Source organism: Aquarana catesbeiana, linkage group LG03 (genome assembly GCF_042186555.1).
Source record: "Aquarana catesbeiana isolate 2022-GZ linkage group LG03, ASM4218655v1, whole genome shotgun sequence".
Classification (NCBI taxonomy): Eukaryota; Metazoa; Chordata; class Amphibia; order Anura; family Ranidae; genus Aquarana; species Aquarana catesbeiana.
In genome coordinates this window covers 124,119,235-124,139,087 of record NC_133326.1, presented here as the reverse complement: position 1 = coordinate 124,139,087, position 19,853 = coordinate 124,119,235, and the positions used below count along the sequence as shown (strand labels likewise).

At 45.2% G+C, this 19,853-nt stretch overlaps 1 protein-coding gene across 12 annotated transcripts in view; it reads left to right on the top strand.

Annotated features, from left to right (window-relative positions):
- Positions 1-19,853, top strand: part of HERC1 (HECT and RLD domain containing E3 ubiquitin protein ligase family member 1) — a 253,741-nt gene that overhangs the window by 115,886 nt on the left and 118,002 nt on the right. For 11 of the 12 annotated variants that reach the window (XM_073619149.1, XM_073619159.1, XM_073619157.1 and 8 more), the window contains 6 exons: positions 347-568; positions 1,599-1,772; positions 1,846-1,960; positions 3,335-3,455; positions 4,016-4,187; positions 12,216-12,540. In XM_073619149.1, coding sequence (XP_073475250.1) covers positions 347-568; positions 1,599-1,772; positions 1,846-1,960; positions 3,335-3,455; positions 4,016-4,187; positions 12,216-12,540 — 1,129 coding nt within the window. The remainder of the gene's footprint in view (positions 1-346; positions 569-1,598; positions 1,773-1,845; positions 1,961-3,334; positions 3,456-4,015; positions 4,188-12,215; positions 12,541-19,853) is intronic. The other variant, XM_073619158.1, reaches the window with a different exon arrangement.

Sequence of the window (19,853 nt, the reverse complement as noted above, 5' to 3'; positions counted from 1 at the left end):
GGGGAGCTTATTAATAATTGGCTTTACAGGATTGTGACAATATACAAGAAAAGGAAGGGAATTTTTAGGGACTTTGGGGAAATCATGACCTGGTAAGGTCACCCATTTCCATCCCTAGGGACTTTAAATGAAACCATGACCAGGATTGTGACAATGTTAATCTTGTTGGGCTGAAAACTATCTACTAAGTTTGTTAGATGAATCAGACCGCTTGGTTCGGATAATTGTATCTATAATGAGCTGAAAATATTGTGTTGAAAAATTTAGCAAAGTTATGTAGAAAATAGCCACTTCTGATACATAAGGTTTTTTGTTTGATTTCAGTCCACCTGCTTCTCTTATACAGGTGGACCAGAACAAGTGGATCCTGCAGGAGTATTGTTGCCTGCTCCAGCTCAGTCTTGGGTCTGGCTCGTGGATTTGGAGCGAACTGTTACACTGTTGATTGGATGCTGTTTGGGAGGCATGCTGCAAGGGTCGCCCACATCACCAGAGGAACAAGACACCGCTTACTGGTTAAAGACTCCTTTATTTGGGAATGGCATTGAGATGGATGTTCCTCAGCTGGGTAAGTCAGTGTAGAAGGAATTTAATAGCTCAAAGAAGAACTAAAGGCAAAACTTTTTGGTTTTTTTTTGTTTTTTTTTCATTTTGGATAGAGCAAGGGAGGGTTATACCCCTGTTAGATTTATTTCCTCTTTTGGGGATTTACCTTCACTGCCTGTCTCATAGCCAAACAGGAAGTGAGAGGAAATCCCTGCAAATTAAAGGAATTTCTTGGCGATCCCTAGGTCACCAGAACAAGCATCCCCATTGGAAGATTTCCCCTCTCATCTGGGGACAACCCAAAATTTGGGATTTTCTTTACGTTCCCTTTTTAAATGATAATAGTAAACAGGACAAATAGAGAGGGTGAATCTCCTTAAGGGGGCACAGACCGCAATAAAAACTGACGGGTTCTAATCCCTTTACACTCTATTTAAAGTTTTGCCTTTAATTATACTTTAATGACGACTAGTAAATGACAAGGGCTAATATACACTAGGTGAATATATGCTTGCTTATATGCACACATGTACTGAATGTATGTGGTCATATATAGTATCTGTCTTGTGTATAATAACTGATTGTAGAATTTGCACTGTTTGCAGTTATGTTTTGCACAGTAAAATTTTTGTATACATTCTTTATTGATTTTCATAAGTGAAAAAAAATACAAGAAAAAAATCAGGCCCAAGGATACCATTAGGATACTTGCACGTGATACAAAAATCAGTGGCTAAAATGTTCTTGTGTTTTTTATTTTGCATGTTTTTTTGTGCACAAGCACACACATGAGTAGAATACTTATACGCACATATGCGCAAATTTGTGTGCATTTGTAAACAAAATTCTTACTGACTGGCAACTCAGATTTCTGTATTTTTTTTAACACGCTAGTGTGTGCAGGCACATTGAAAACAAGCTGCATTTCGTTCAGTTAATGAAAAAAAAAAAAGTTTGTGTGTCACTGGGTTTAGGCAGCAGTGTGCAAGAGGCCTTTATTGCACAGTAATCTTTAATCCGTATTAAAAGGGAAATTATTAATTTTCTTTCAGATAAGTGTATGAGTGCTCTGCTGGAAGTGTCTCTGTCTGGAAATGAGGAGCAGAAGACCTTTGATTATAAGCTGAGGCCAGAGGTTTCAATTTTGGTGGATCTGGCAGTTGGTTCTACTAAGGAGCCAGCACGAAGCCTGTGGATCAGTATGCAGGATTATGCTCTTAGTAAAGGTAACTGAATATGGATGAGATGAGTGCCTGTGCAAATAGTTGGCAGGATCTAACCCTTTAATTCCATTACCAGACTGGGACAGCGCCTCTGTTAGTAATGAATCACTGCTGGACACAGTGTCACGCTTTGTTCTGGCAGCGCTGCTGAAACACACGGGTCTGCAGTCCCATGCCTGCGGAGAGAACAGGTAAGGAATTCCCTATAGTAAATGTGTAAGATAACCTTTCATTACTTGAAGCGATTTGTAAAGGTACATTTTTTAATTTTTTTATAAATGGCAAACATGTCTATTGCCTGCTCTGTGCAATGGAATCCCACAGAGTACCCGCGAACCACCTCTTTTCGTGTCCCCCGCAGGCGCTCTTGGCCCCTCCCCTCTGTCCAGTGCGCCCATGGGAAGCCGCTTCCAATGGGGGCACTTGTGTGTGCTCGCACCCGAGCCCCGCTGCTGCATTCATTGACACAGACAGCGGGACTTGACCCCACCCCCCCGGTCCATTGTCACTAGCTTTGATTGACAGCACTGGGAGCGAATGGCTCCTGGTGCCCTAGCAAAGCCAGCGAGACCCAGAAGTGAGGGTAGAGAAGAGCTGCAGATGTGCACGGCGCTGGATCGAATGAGAGGGGATGCTGACATTTTTACCTTAATGCAAAGAATGCATTAAGGTAAAACATGTTTAGATTTTACAACCACTTTAATGTTGATTAATACGTACAGGCATACTTGCGCACACACACAAATGCTTGGTAGCATTGGCTTTTGTTCATATTGCTTGAAATGTTGTCATATGATATACATCAAGAATTTTTGTTTTAATCAAAATAACATTCTGTGTGCAGCAGCTCCCCCTTCCTCACCCCCCCCCCCCCCCCCAGTAAAACTTGCCTGAGCCCCATCTCGATCCAGTGATGTGCGTGAGAGCCTCGGCTCTCCCAAATCTCTGTACCCCTCGTTGACTAAGACAGCAACAGTAGTCATTGGCTGTCGATTGCAGCCAGTGAACCAATGATGGGGCAGGGCTGAGCCATGCTCCGTATGTGAATGGACACACGGAGCAGCAGCCTAGAACCGAGCAAACTGCTTGGTATGGGGGCACTGGGCAGGAATGAGGGGCTGCTTTGTGCAAAACCACTCCACATGGCAGGTAAGTATAACATGTTCGTTATTTTAAAAAAATAAAAACCGAACCTTTAATGTCACTTTATGTACAACTGTCATTTAATTGCAGCTAGCTTTCATGGTAAATGTGAAGTCCATATCAGTGCCTACTCTACATACTAATAACTATATTGTACACGGTCCAGCCTAGTGTATAAAATTAGATTATATAGGTCGGCCTCACATTTACATACTGGTAAATTTTAAAGGGGATTTTACAAAGATTATAGCTGTATAGTACTTTCAGACTTCCAGATTATTATGAATTTTAGGAAACCATGCCATTCAATTGCTTTTCTAATATTGTGCATAGTTTAAGTGGTCTACTAAAAGGAAAGGCTCAAAGTGTCAGTACTTCTGAAGCGTTACCCTGTTATGATCTACTGTGCTACTCTACTTTAGATATCAGCCAGGAAAAGCGCTAGCTGAGGTGTTCCGCTCTGTGTACAAGGTCAGAAGTCGACTACTTGCTTGCAAGAACATGGAACTCATCCAAACTCGCTCCTCATCCAGAGAGAGATGGGTAAGTTGTGGAGTGTATAAGAGTGTAGAGAATTTATTTGTTGTAGACATAAAAAGAATTTAGAACATAAGATGTAATATTACTGGAAACATATACCTGTCTGTTTGAAGTTAGAGGGTACTAGAATAGTAGCAAAATGTTTCTGATTGTCCATGTTTTGTAGAATTAAAGTCTCTTGTGGTCACAAGGCATTGTATGTTTACAAACCGGTAGATGCACCAACCATTGGTTTGTGAGGAATGATGGTGGAGCCATCTCTCCATTGTTACTGTAATTGCATACAATAGCATCCAGGCATGCCAGTTTTTTACAGAGTTCTCCCTACCTTCAGATCTTGTAAAATGCAGTAAGATAATTCTGTACACTGTATATGAAGAAACAGCCTTTTTAGATACGAATAAGGACAGCTCTGTACTTGCATTTGCTTGTGGCTGCTTAAAACATTCATTGGCATAAAGCGCCATGGGTAAGCTCTGGCTTTTATGATTATCAGAGTAATTTGTTGTGGACTTACTTTCATGCTTAGAACACCCTGGTAATGTTTACACATTTCTGGACAGGTTTCTGAGAACCAAGAGTCAGCAGATCTAGGCTCCCAGGAAAACTCTTTTACAAGAACCATAGATGAAGAAGCTGAGATGGAGGAGCAAGCAGAGAGGGAGAGAGAAGAGGGACACCCTGAACAGGAGGAAGAAGATGAGGACCGTGACCATGAGCTACTTACTGCTGGCAGTAAGTATAGTAGGGTCTGGACTGTGGAGATATCGATTAATTTGTACATGTTGTAAAGTTCAGGGGTATTAACTACTGTTGGATCACTTGCAAAGTCGTTTTTTATAAACACATACTGTAAGGCCCCTTCCACATGGGGCGGGCTCCATTGAAGTCCGCCTGCTCAGTGGGGAATCTATCCGCTGATCCCCACTGAGCAGGCGGATGGCTGGTCCATATCCATCAGATTGGATGTCAGTGGGTGTAAATGGAATGCAAATGTCTCTTTACACCTGTTGCTCCATAGAGGAGACTAGAGGGTACATTCGGGTCCACCTGAAAAATTGACAGGTGGACCCGATTGGTTCGCCCATGTGAAAGGGGCCTAAGTATTTATTTTTTCCCAAGGCAAACAAAACAATGCTTTCAGCAGAAAACCTAAATGGCCTAACTCCTGCAAAATGAAAAAACAAAAGTATGTTTATCTTCAGCACAAAGTAAAAAAAAAAAAATAAATAAATAAAAGTCCAAACCCAAGGCTTTTTTTTGGCAGCTTACAGCAGTCAATGCAGCCTCTCTGATGCTTATCTCCTCTCTAAACTACTTACTACTCCACACCTGCTCTAGGAGCTTCCTGTCTTTAAGCGCTGCTTCCTGGAGGCAGGCTTAACCGCTTCGGGGACCAGAGTCCCCGTAATCAGGAGTGGAGGTTTTCCCACCCGCATATCTCTCTAGACCTCCAAATTCCAGGTCCCAACTGGGGGCTTATCCATCCAGAGAGGACTGTAAGTCAGTCCTCTCCTCTCTGCTCTGAACAGACGAACTGGAAACTCCTCACCTTACGTAGGTAAGAACCCCTGAGTACACCAACTGCACAAAAATCACCCCACTTAAAAGAACCACAGCCCAAATAAGGCTGAACTATAGCTCCCATCCAGGACCCATTCTTGGAGTCCTGTACAATGTATAATACTTAGATTATGGCAAGACTTTGGCTTCAACAGGGGAATAGAACATGACAATGTAGCTGTTGCTCTGAAAAGGAAAAAAGAGAGTCATAGATAACCAATAATTACGGAGAAAAATAAAGACAATGCTGTGAGCATCACTGGGTAATTATACGTCACGGTAAGACATGTCTGGTCCCCTCCCACTCAACCCATCCCTCAGACAGAGCACCAGATGGTGGAAATGATCCATGCAGTAATCACCCAAACATACCCTAGAAGCCCAACTGGGCGAGGCGAGCACGCTCCGCCATCAAGGAAGCATTCCACCCCACACTGCCAATACATGACTGCAGGGGACTAAAAGGAGAGCCTAATAAAAGCTGAAAAAACACAAAAGGTAAATGGATAAGATAGGCATGAGACTACGCACAGCTATAAAAGCTCAGCTAAAATTTAAAAAGGAGAGGAAGCAAAAATCTCTCAGTGCCTACCAAATACAAGATTTGATATTGTGTGTAAGGGGCGCCGTGAAAGCCGATACTATAGGAGTTAATCCAGAAAGGGCAGGTGCACTGATGGTTTGGTGTAATTAACTAAAAAAGGAAGAGGTGTTTCATTTAATCAAGGAACAAAAAAGGTATAGAGTTGTAATAAATAAAAAGCATGTGCCAGTAAATGCAAAAAGGAGGGACTGCTATATAAAGGTACAAAGCTTACCCCGGATTTCAGAATCAGTTAGAAACAGTCCAGGGCTAGTGCAGGTGGAACAAGTAGTAGGTAATAAGAGGTTGTCCACACTGCTATTGTGCCAAAACCTGGTTTATGGAACAAAATTATATCCCAGTGAGAGATAGTATCAAATACCGTAAGTCCATACCAAAAGGCAGTGCAACAAGTTGGAAAAAGTTGCCAGAATAAAGAAAAATTACCTTCGGAAGCATAGTGCAGACATACAGCACCTCAGTAAATCAGCAATAGAGGACTGGTGTGCTCTGCCTTTAAACCCCCCCAACCGATTGGCGACGTTAATTCGCCAATCAGGAGCGGACACTGAGACGGCCAGCGCACTGTCTGCCGCGCGAAGCCTATGGGCATTGTAGGCACAATAGCAGTGTGGACAACCTCTTATTACCTATTACTTGTTCCACCTGCACTAGCCCTGGACTGTTTCTAACTGATTCTGAAATCCGGGGTAAGCTTTGTACCTTTTTATATAGCAGTCCCTCCTTTTTTGCATTTACTGGCATATGCTTTTTTATTTATTACAACTCTATACCTTTTTGTTCCTTGATTAAATGAAACACCTCTTCCTTTTTAGTTAATTACTCCAAACCATCAGTGCACCTGCCCTTCCTGGATTACCTCCTATAGTATCGGCTTGCACAGCACCCCTTACACACAATATCAAATCTTGTATTTGGTAGGCACCAAGAGATTTTTACTTCCTCTCCTTTTTAAATTTTAGCTGAGCTTTTATAGCCATACGTAGTCTCATGCCTATCTTATCCATTTACCTTTTGTGTTTTTTCAGCTTTTATTAGACTCCCCTTTTAGTCCCCTGCAGTCATATATTGGCAGTGTGGGGTGGATGCGTCCTTGACGGCGGAGCGTGCTCGCCTTGCCTCATTGGGCTTCTAGGGTATGTTTTGGTGATTACTGTATGGATCATTTCCACTATCTGGTGCTCCGGGGGATGGGTTGAGTGGGAGGGGACCGGACATGTATTACCCTGACGTATAATTATCCAGTGATGCTCACAGCATTGTCTTCATTTTTCTCCGTAATTATTGGTTATCTATGATTCTCTTTTTTCCTTTTCAGAGCAACAGCTACATTGTCATGTTCTATTCCCCTGATGAAGCCAAAGTCTTGGCGAAACTAGTAGGTAATCATTAACTTGCTGTTGTAATGTACTACCACCTCACATTTTGATCAATGTATTACTGTACCATGCTCCCCCCTTTTTATGAACTCTTTTTCAATGAATTGTAATAAAGTTTATATTTTTTTACTTACATTGTACTAATTTACTTTTTGGCACCGAAATAATCCCTCCCTCCTCATTCTTTATTGTACCCAATCATGGGGATGAGGTGCCTTATCGACTAAGGACATATCAACCACCTCCTTTTTCTTTCTTCCAATGCTTAGATTATGTAACAGCCTCATCACCATTTGAGTAAGAAACAATCATATCTTCATTTTACAGCACATGACACAGGCAAAGTATTTATAGACCATGAATTATAGACAGATTTTTCTCAAGAATTTAATGGTATTTTCCCCCATCCATTTTCCTTCTATCCTGACAAGTATTCCAGTCCCTGCTGGAAAGAAACGCCCCCATAACAGGATATTACTACCTCCATGCTTTACTGTAGGAACTGTGTTTTTTGGATGGTGAGCTGTATTGGATTTCCACCAGACATGTTTTTTATTGAGGCAAAATAATTAAATTTCAGTCTCATCTGACCAGAACACCTTTTTCCATGTGGCCTCAGAATCTTCAAGGTGTGGTTCACAAGGTACATAAGGATAAGTTCATGTAATCCACCCAGTGCAGTTTGCTGTTGAGCCTGCATCTCTTGACCTACCCATACGTTTGTCCAGCCAAGCAAGGAATTCCCTAACTGGGTGGATCTCCAGTCAGCCTTATAAATAAGGAAGTAATCCTTCACTATCAATAGTAAGTAACATCAGTCTTTTCAGGCTGTGGGGGAGTGTTTCAGTCCTTCATGGTCCAGGGAATATGGTTCCCTGTGAAAGCCAAGCTTCCAATCAACATCCTGGAGCTCAGAGCTTGGATGGCTCTCCGTATTAGCCTTTCCGTATTTAGAGAATAAATCGCTTTTCCTGCAGACTTAGAGTGCCCCGTTGTCCTCTGTGATTACCTTAAAGTGAATAACTCTGCACCAAGTTCACTATATGGACCCCTTATGTATTTGTACATATTGATCATATCCCCCTTTAATCTCCTCTTCTCAAGAGAGAATAAATTCAGTTCCTCTAATCTTTCCTCATAGCTGAGCTCCTCCATGCCTCTTATCAGTTTGGTTGCTCTTCTCTGCATTTTCTCCAGTTCCCTGATACCCATTTTGTGAACTGGTGCCCAAAACTGAACTGCATGCTCCAGAGGTCTTACTAATGATTTGTACAAGGGCAAAATTCTCTCTCTCTCCCTCTCTTCACACCTAATGCCAATGCGGCTCCCAGCAGGGGTCCTGTGCTTCCTGGCTCATTGTTACAGGTCCGATTTCAGCCTGAATTTTGGGCTGAATTCGGACCTGAAACGGACCAGAATACGCTCCTGTGCAAATTTGCACCAGCGACGCATCAGAGATATGTGAACCGGCTCCATGGAGAGCCGGTCACAATCTCCTGCTATTGCGAATTGGATGCGGGGATCCCGCATCCAAATCGGAATAGTGTGAACCCAGCCTAAAACCTCTTTTGCCACACAGTTGCTCAAGTAATGGAGTTGTCAAAAGTTTTTTTTATCTTAATGCATTCTCTGTCCAGCGATGTCCACGAAGGTCTCGGCCGTCCAAGACTCTCCCTGCTGATTGGCTGAGACACAGCAGCGGCACCATTAGCCTCCACTGCTGTCAATCAAAGTTAGTCAGCCAATCAGGAAAGAGAGGAGGCCGAGCCGCAGCTCCGTGTCTGAATGGACACAGGGAGCTGTGACTCGGCTTGGCTGCCCCCATGGCAAGCTGCTTGCTGTGGGGGCACTTGACAGGGGGTAGGGGCCAGGAGCACAGAAAAGGGACCTAAGAAAAGGAGCATACAGGTTGGATCCTCCTATATATATATATCTTTATATAGCACCTGGACCAGATGGGCCCCACCCACAGATCCTAAAAGAATTGATCTCCCTCTTTTCAAAGCCATCTTTCTCATTTTTTTAGAGACTCTTTGACTGGTATAGTACCAATGGATTGGCGTAAGGCCAATGTGGTGCCTATATTTAAAAAGGGATCAAAGTCTTTACCAAATAACTATAGATCTGTTAGTTTCATTTCTATAGTTGGGAAGATACTGGAGAGTCTAATATAAGACCACATAGAGGAGTTCTTGCTAGAAAAAAAAAAAACAGACAGCATGGATTCATGAAAGACAGAAGTTGTCAGAAAAATCAGATTTCTTTTTAAGAGGAGGCAAGTGAAAGCTTGGACAGAGGGGTGGCGTTGAACGTGGTATACTTGGATTTTGCAAAAGCGTTTGACACAGCTCCCCACACATGGCTAATGTGTAAGGTAAAGTCTACAGGCTTGGAAAGATTTGTAAATGGATAGAAAACTGTCTGGAAGACCGAATTCAGAATGTAGTGGTTAATTATTCATACTCTGAATGATGGTTTAAGGTTGTTAGCGGTGTACCCCAAAGTTCACTGTTGGGACCCTTATATAAAAATAAAATCTGTTTTTTTTTTTTTTATGTGTATATATATATATATATATATATATATATATATATATATATATATATATATATATATATATATATATATATATATATATATATATATATATATATATATATATATATTGCAGAAATGCAGGGAAATTTTTTAACATGGGTTCCTATGGAACATGTTCACATCAATGCGTTTTTGTGCCTCTGCGTTTTTGGAAATTGTCGGGGACTTTTTTCCCCGCAAAATGCAGCGTTTTGCATGTAATAGAATTCAATGGACCCTCATCCACAATGCAAGTACCGCCATTTTGCAGCGATTTGTGTTTTTTTTTTTTTTATTTCTTTTTTTTTTTTTTTTTTACACTGTATATGTCTAGTTGCTAAGGAGGGGGCCGGGAAGCCAGCCGATGCGTCATCAGCGGTCAGCTGGCTTCCCGCTCAATATAAAAAAAAAAAATTCCGGCTAAAAAAAAAAAAATTGTGAAAAAAACAGCGTGGGGTCCCCCCCAGGTCCATATCAGGCCCTTGGGTCTAGTATGGATTCAGAGGGGACCCCCACACACCAGAATTAAAAAAAAAAAAATGGTGTGGGGGGTCCCCCCCAAAATCCATACCAGACCCTTATCCGAGCATGCAGCCTAGCAGGTCAGGAAAGGGAGGGGACGAGCATGCACCCCCCCTCCGGACCATATCAGGTGGCATGCCCTCAACATGGGGGGATGGGTGCTTTGGGGCAGGGGGGGCTCAGCACCCCCCCACCCCAAAGCATCTTGCCCCCATGTTGATGGGGACAAGGGCCTATTTCAGACAACCGGTGGTTGTCGGGGTCTGCGGGCAGGGGGCTTATCGGAATCTGCCTAGACAGTTTTTGACAAGTCTTCTATTAAGTTTCTTCTTCTTCTCTGCTTTTTCCTCCATCTTCTCCCGCATTTTCATCCTCTTGTCTTCTCCTTCTCCCCCTGCTTCTTCTTTCGCTCTTCTTCTTCCTCTGCTGCCGCTCCCGCCGACGACCCTCCTCTGATGCTGCGTCCTGCGGATCTGTCAGTGCCGATGTCCTGCATTTCTTAAATAATGATGGGCGTGGCAATCGGATTGCGTCATCCAGAGGCCACACCCCTTGTGACATCACGGACCCACCATGCCCCAGGCGGTGGCGTCACAAGGGGGTGTGGCCTCCCGGTGATGCTATACGATTGCCACAATTCGATTGCCATGCCGGAAGACCGGAGGATGAAGATGGAGGAAAAGCGGAGAAGAAGAAGATTCTTAATAAAAGACTTACCCCATACTCATTCGCATGGGGGGGCGGGATCTGGGGGCCCCCTTGTTAAAGGAGGGCTTTCAGATTCCGATAAGCCCCCCCGCCCGCAGACCCCGACAACCACCTGGCAAGGGTTGTCGGGTAGAGGCCCTTGTCCCCATCAACATGGGGGCAAGGTGCTTTGGGGTGGGGGGGCGCAGAGCCCCCCCTGCCCCAAAGCACCCACCCCCCCCAACTTGAGGGCATGTGGCCTGGTATGGTTCAGGGGGGGTGCATGCTTGTCCCCTCCCTTACCTGACCTGCCGGGCTGCATGCTCAGATAAGCGTCTGGTATGGATTTTGGAGGGGACCCCCACACCATTTTTTTTTTTTTTTAATTCTGGTGTGTGGGGGTCCCCTCCGAATCCATACTAGACCCAAGGGCCTGGTATGGACCTGGGGGGAACCACACGCCGTTTTTTCTTTCAATTTTTTTTTTTCTTTTTTTTTCTTTTTTTTTTTACGTTGACCGGGAAGCCCGCTGACAACTGATGACTCATCGGTTGTTAAGGACGCGGCGGCCGGATTCCCAGCCCCCTCCTTAGTAACCAGCTATATACAGTGGAAAAAAAAATATATAAACCCAAATCGCGGTAAAAACGCGTGTTCAAAAACACGGCAAGCACTGCAGAAATGCTCAAAAGCAACATGCATAGATTTGAATTGAGCCTAACAAAGGATAACACAGCATCAATATTTAAATTACTTAAAAGGCAAACATGTATGTGTGTGTGTGTGTGTGTGTGTGTGTATGTATGTATATGTGTGTGTGTGTATATATATATATATATATATATATATATATATATATATATATATATATATATATTTTTATATATATATTTTTTTTTTTTTTTTTTTTCTCTAATATAAAATTGTGTGTGTTTGTATACCAGTGCAAAAAAATATATTATATTATATTATAGTGCCATGCAAAAAAGTCCATAAAAGGTGTGAAGCAAACTCTTAAAGTGACACAGTACTGAACATTGTATATACGATGTACAAAAAAGTGCTATAGTGCTGTGTCAAAGAGTTCATTAACCATGTCCAAATGTTCTTCCAAACTTTTAAAAAGTGCCACTATGTGTCAAGAGTCATTTTGTTTAAGATTTGTCATTATAAGTCATATTTTTGTAGTGCCACCATTGTACACCATATATCTTATGCTTATTTAGTAATTGTGCTGAATATTGAATAAAGTACGGGAGCTTCAGAGTGACAGGAGCTACATGAACTATCCCAAATTGATGGTGCAAATACGGTATATCAGTACAAACACTGTAGTGATTCTAAAAATCTCTCCAGGTCACTGATGTTAATGGTGTTACTGCTCTCCTGTCCTAAGCTGCCTCCCTGTTTCTCTTGTGTTGTACCTTACAGAAATATTTCAATGTTTCCTATCAGCCCGTGAGGTGGCGCGCAGCCGGGAACGAGACCGAATTAGCCTGGGCTCAGCCGTAGGCTCTGGCACAAGTACTAGAGCAGAGGAGCATTCCCCACAGTTGGTGCAGGCAAGGAGAGACAGTGGACATCTCGCAGAAGGACAAGACCTATATACTGCAGCTTGTAACTCCGTTATCCACCGCTCTTCTCTTCTCCTTCTTGGGGTGAGCCCAGTAATAGACTATCTAGAGACCCCAACAGAGGACCTTCAGCAGCAAGTTGTATCAGCAGGCTCCCATGAGGCTGCTGCAGCTATGACAAGGTAAACAGACACAGAATCTGGAGTTTGAAATTGCAATGTCATGTACATGAACAAGAAAATCAAGATTAAAATGCTGAAATTGCTCAAATTTAATTTAGATTTTTTTTAATGAGAGATTCAAGCTATTTTTTGTAATATGTTAACACAAGGTAGCATTACAAAAATTGCCCAGCACTCAATCCATCCTAATCGGCACAGAAACCCTCATTTAAAAAAAAAGTTCTATTTAGATTAAAGGATAAGTTCACTTTAAAAATAAATAAATAAATGCATGTTTCTTTGCAGGTAAACAAATGTGCATATTTTTTTTTTTGGTGCCATGCAGGTCTCTCGCAGATCTGTCAGTGTATCTGAGAACTACAAGCCAACAGCCGCAAAGGCTGTCGGGGCTTGTAGTTCATTCTCACACACACAGCTGTGTGAATGAATGATGCCGCCGTGTGGGCAGATTTCAAAAACTCACAGCTAGTAAGGGAACCGTCTCCCAATCAGTGGCGGCTGGTGCTCAAAATTTTTTGGGGGGGCGCAAACAAACTTAAAATTCTGAAAAATACTTAAAGAAAAAAAAACCCCCTCAATTGCAGCCTCACTGTGCCCATCAATTGCAGCCTCACTGTGCCCATCAATTGCAGCCTCACTGTGCCCATCAATTGCAGCCTCACTGTGCCCATCAATTGCAGCCTCACTGTGCCCATCAATTGCAGCCTCACTGTGCCCATCAATTGCAACCTCACTGTGCCCATCAATTGCAGCCTCACTGTGCCCATCAATTGCAGCCTCACTGTGCCCATCAAATGCAGCCACTGTGCCCATCATATGCAGCCAGGCGCGTTCCCTGGCTGTCACTTCACCAACCCCCCACGGCCGGTCCGGCGGCACTTACTGCTCGTGTGGCCGGGGCTCTGCTCCTTTCCTGGAGTGACGGGGCTCTCCTCCTCCTCTTCTGCAGTGGCAGGAAGCGACGGGCCCCGGTGTCTGCTTGGCTCCTCAGGCTTCCTCCGCCGTGTCTCCTCTTCCGCCAAAGCATTAGCCATCCAATAGGATGGCTAATGCTTTGGCCAGTCGGGAGACAGGTCTCACTGACCTGCTTCCTGATTGGCAGGCAGGAACGTTGGTGTGAAAACAGCGAAACTTAATTTGCTATGTCACACAACAGGGTGGGATTGGGATGCAATGCTCTGCGCCCCAAGCCCACCCTATTTGAAGCCTATTAGAGCCTCTGGCTCTAATCACGTGCTTCAAAATACACACCCACCGCCTATCCCCGCCATAGTATTTCATGTGTCCGGCATCCTGAAAGGGGCCGGGCACATGAATAGGGAGGACGGCAGAGGTGTTAGGGGGGCGGCGCCCGTGCGCCCACAGTGCATGGGCCGCCACTGCTCCCCATACTGCTGTCACAGGGAGGAGGGGAATCGGGCAGCGGCTGCCTTAAAACGGGTGGAACATGTAATATGTTACCAAAGGTGAACTTATCCTTTATTAACAGGTTTTTGTTGCATACATTCACAAATATCTGTATGAGAACCCACATTGCCTTGAATTTGAGCATCTTGATTTGAGCAGCCACAGTATTTGATTTGTTGGACACACACTTGTGGAGCTTAAGCTGCCTTTGGCAATTCTGGGGTTTTGGTGTATGCGCTCCAGGCTGCGTACCAGCAAGTTACTGTGTGGAAGGTATAGAAGGAATTGCTTCCAATGGGTTATATCCCAATTGTAGGTGGTAAGTGATAGACTCCATTGGGGCCTAAGGGTGCTACCTTTCTGATCATGACAATGGAGGTGTTTCCACAGTGAACACTTGGGTGATTGGAGAGGAGCACCCGAGTGCAGCAGCGTGATTTCACTTTTTTTCCCCCCCACAAGAATACAACAAAAGCCTCTGTTTTTAATGTAATCTGTTAAAAAAAAAATATATAATTTGGCTTAGTTGCTGACTTGCTGGATTCAGTGTTGGGAAATTTTTGCATTGTTCAGTGAAATTTGGTACACATATGCACGTTTGCCTTGCTAGTTGTAAAATGATTTGGGCATCTGCCATTTTTGCTTTATTTTAATTTAATTTTTTTATGTGAGTGCCAAGGTAGCAACTCTGTGTTAACTATAAAAAAAAGAATCTCCCCTTCATATTTTGCCATGTGAAAGACAATGCGATTGGCTGCTGCAATCATCTATTTTATGTAATTTAATGCATGTGATTTAGGGTACCTGTACTAACAATTATCTGACCCCAGCACCTGTCTTGACAGTCTTTGTGTGTAGTGATAGGCCAATAAGACCAAGCAATGTCTTTTAGTTTTCCAACTTTGCCCATCCACCAGAGGTTGGGGTATTTCGAGAAGCTCTACCGACACTAAAAAGGGGCTTTTTGTATAAGTAATACAGGTTCACTTTAATGTGTTACTGTAGAATAATTTAAAAAACCAAGGCAAGGAAAAACCTCTGACAATTATCCAGGGTATGTTTTTTGTGTATCTAAACCCAATAACAAAAATGTAATATATTGCAGCTTACCAGCCTTTAGATGTGGTGACTGCATTAATTTCCTTTTATTCTGTTTTTGTTTCTTTTATTTTCACCTGGGATACTGCCAGTAACAATGCTCAGTCACTGTACTGCATCTATGAAGGCGCAACATTGTAGATACAACTTCCTAGGATAGGAAGTTGTGTTACTACAGAGCACCCCGCCTTAATCATGCAGTGATTTCTGCAAATTTTGATGTCACTGGCGTATGTAAAAGTCAAGCAGTTACTGACTCTTGGCTGGAGAGCCACATTGTATGCAAACCAATAGGAGATCCAAAGATTATTAAAACTTAGAGGCTGCCAGGCTGGCTCTCACGAGAGAGCCTGACTATGTCTGCAATTTCTGCCTATCTGCTACATTCATAGAAGCCACACTACAGCTTCTATAAATGAGATAGAAGAATAGAGGACGAGAGGATGATTAATAGGTCTACCCCCTCCATTCATTGATCCTATTTCATTCATAGAAGCTGTAGTATGACTTATAAAAATGGAGCAGGTGGGTGGAAAGAGCAGACTCGGCGTGACAGCTTCTTAGTAGTTTTAACTAGGGGTGCGCATCTTCACTGGCCTCACGATTCGATTCGATTACGATTATCAAGTCAACGATTCGATTCGATTCGATTCCGCGATGCATCACGATGCATCACGATTACAGCGCAAGTCCGCAGGTGCTCATAGCTTTCATAAAAAAAAAAAAGTAGTCAGGAGAACTCCATTTTTTTTATTCTATCTGTTCTTAAGAAAAAAAGAGACAGCAGAGGAGCTCCAGGCTCTCTTCCTAAATACTAAAGGAGATGATCAGAGACTGCGGACATGCTACAGGAGATGATCAGAGACTGAGGACATGCTACAGGAGATGATCAGAGACTGCGGACATGCTACAGGAGATGATCAGAGACTGCGGACATGCTACAGGAGATGATCAGAGACTGCGGACATGCTACAGGAGATGATCAGAGACTGCGGACATGCTACAGGAGATGATCAGAGACTGCGGACATGCTACAGGAGATGATCAGAGACTGCGGACATGCTACAGGAGATGATCAGAGACTGCGGACATGCTACAGGAGATGATCAGAGACTGCGGACATGCTACAGGAGATGATCAGAGACTGCGGACATGCTACAGGAGATGATCAGAGACTGCGGACATGCTACAGGAGATGATCAGAGACTGCGGACATGCTACAGGAGATGATCAGAGACTGCGGACATGCTACAGGAGATGATCAGAGACTGCGGACATGCTACAGGAGATGATCAGAGACTGCGGACATGCTACAGGAGATGATCAGAGACTGCGGACATGCTACAGGAGATGGTCAGAGACTGCGGACATGCTACAGGAGATGGTCAGAGACTGCGGACATGGCACAGGAGATGGTCAGACACTGGGGACATGGCACAGGAGATGGTCAGACACTGGGGACATGGCACAGGAGATGGTCAGACACTGGGGACATGGCACAGGAGATGGTCAGACACTGGGGACATGGCACAGGAGATGGTCAGACACTGGGGACATGGCACAGGAGATGGTCAGACACTGGGGACATGGCACAGGAGATGGTCAGACACTGGGGACATGGCACAGGAGATGGTCAGACACTGGGGACATGGCACAGGAGATGGTCAGACACTGGGGACATGGCACAGGAGATGGTCAGACACTGGGGACATGGCACAGGAGATGGTCAGACACTGGGGACATGGCACAGGAGATGGTCAGACACTGGGGACATGGCACAGGAGATGGTCAGACACTGGGGACATGGCACAGGAGATGGTCAGACACTGGGGACATGGCACAGGAGATGGTCAGACACTGGGGACATGGCACAGGAGATGGTCAGACACTGGGGACATGGCACAGGAGATGGTCAGACACTGGGGACATGGCACAGGAGATGGTCAGACACTGGGGACATGGCACAGGAGATGGTCAGACACTGGGGACATGGCACAGGAGATGGTCAGACACTGGGGACATGGCACAGGAGATGGTCAGACACTGGGGACATGGCACAGGAGATGGTCAGACACTGCGGACATGGCACAGGAGATGGTCAGACACTGGGGACATGGCACAGGAGATGGTCAGACACTGGGGACATGGCACAGGAGATGGTCAGACACTGGGGACATGGCACAGGAGATGGTCAGACACTGGGGACATGGCACAGGAGATGGTCAGACACTGGGGACATGGCACAGGAGATGGTCAGACACTGGGGACATGGCACAGGAGATGGTCAGACACTGGGGACATGGCACAGGAGATGGTCAGACACTGGGGACATGGCACAGGAGATGGTCAGACACTGGGGACATGGCACAGGAGATGGTCAGACACTGGGGACATGGCACAGGAGATGGTCAGACACTGGGGACATGGCACAGGAGATGGTCAGACACTGGGGACATGGCACAGGAGATGGTCAGACACTGGGGACATGGCACAGGAGATGGTCAGACACTGGGGACATGGCACAGGAGATGGTCAGACACTGGGGACATGGCACAGGAGATGGTCAGACACTGGGGACATGGCACAGGAGATGGTCAGACACTGGGGACATGGCACAGGAGATGGTCAGACACTGGGGACATGGCACAGGAGATGGTCAGACACTGGGGACATGGCACAGGAGATGGTCAGACACTGGGGACATGGCACAGGAGATGGTCAGACACTGGGGACATGGCACAGGAGATGGTCAGACACTGGGGACATGGCACAGGAGATGGTCAGACACTGGGGACATGGCACAGGAGATGGTCAGACACTGGGGACATGGCACAGGAGATGGTCAGACACTGGGGACATGGCACAGGAGATGGTCAGACACTGGGGACATGGCACAGGAGATGGTCAGACACTGGGGACATGGCACAGGAGATGGTCAGAGACTGCGGACATGGCACAGGAGATGGTCAGAGACTGCGGACATGGCACAGGAGATGATCAGAGACTGCGGACATGGCACAGGAGATGATCAGAGACTGCGGACATGGCACAGGAGATGGTCAGACACTGGGGACATGGCACAGGAGATGGTCAGACACTGGGGACATGGCACAGGAGATGGTCAGACACTGGGGACATGGCACAGGAGATGGTCAGACACTGGGGACATGGCACAGGAGATGGTCAGACACTGGGGACATGGCACAGGAGATGGTCAGACACTGGGGACATGGCACAGGAGATGGTCAGACACTGGGGACATGGCACAGGAGATGGTCAGACACTGGGGACATGGCACAGGAGATGGTCAGACACTGGGGACATGGCACAGGAGATGGTCAGAGACTGCGGACATGGCACAGGAGATGGTCAGAGACTGCGGACATGGCACAGGAGATGATCAGAGACTGCGGACATGGCACAGGAGATGATCAGAGACTGCGGACATGGCACAGGAGATGGTCAGACACTGGGGACATGGCACAGGAGATGGTCAGACACAGCGCCCTCCCCCCCCCTCCCTACTTACATGCTGCTCTGGCCGGTGTTCCGCCGGTTGTCACATCTCAGGATCTGCAGTGAATTCTCCCGGGAGAGCACTCCGTGCATAAAGCTGTTTTTAGTGTGTGTATATTCCGGTCATGTGACTCTCGGCCGCGCCTCCCTCCTCTCACGTCTCTCCTGATGTCAGCCCCACCCGCCTCTCTTCCGACCTGATGGCTCCAGTCAGTGGGCGGAGCTGACACCAGGTGAGACTGAGAGGAGGGAGGCGCGGCTGAGAATCACATGACCGGATTATACACACACTAAAAACAGCTTTATGCACGAAGCGCTCTCCCGGGAGGGGGCGGGGCCAGACATCGATTTTTCGGGTCGCATGCATCGATGCCGCATCGGGGACACCTGAATCGCGATGCATCGATGCTGCGATTAATTTCAGCAGCCCTAGTTTTAACCCCCACCTCACTGCAAGGCGGTGGGGGTGGGAAAGGGCATGAACAGAAGATTTCTATTAACCGAAAAGGAATCGGCACCGGGGACACATCCTACTGACAGCTATTTTCCCTTGTGCTGAACTTTCTGTTTATTTTAGCTACACTTGGGGTCCACACACTTTGCAATCTTGAACATGCAGAATAGCTGCAATTCTAAATCGCGTGGCAATTGCGCCACAACACTCGACATGCATTTGGGTACCATTATCCTTTACTGGCACCCCAAACGCAATGCAATTCTGCTGTGATTGTCATGCAGCAAAACCCCACCTTTAAAAATCGTGTGAAGCTTGTCCCCCAAAAAGGCGTAGCAGCTTCTTTTCAGGTAACAAATATACGTAGGGCAGCCCATTCGACTGAATGGACTGGCCCTATGTGACATGCAAAATCGCGTGAGAATCGCTCTTTGAAAATGTAAACTGAGCCTTAGACTTAAATGCTAATACTAGTGACATGATAGCTACTGGTTTTGATTTTGGTCTCTACCTCTATTTCTGCTTTAACGCTAGAGTCTTTTCACATCACATCAACAGTTCTGTTACAAAAATGGGTAAAAAAATGCATGAAAACTGAATCATTTTACATCAGTTTGTACATCCGACTTCAATTCAGTTTAAAGCAGTATACATTCATTTTTCACATTCGTAAAAAACAATAGTAACAAAAATGTTTCTTGCCCAAAAATGCATGTAAATGAACATCCATTTACATCCCTTTATGACCGCAAAAAAAGAAAATTAGACTTGGATGCAAGTAAATGTTTACATCTGCCTGCTCATAGACCTACACTGGTTCAGTCTGGATCTGTCTAAA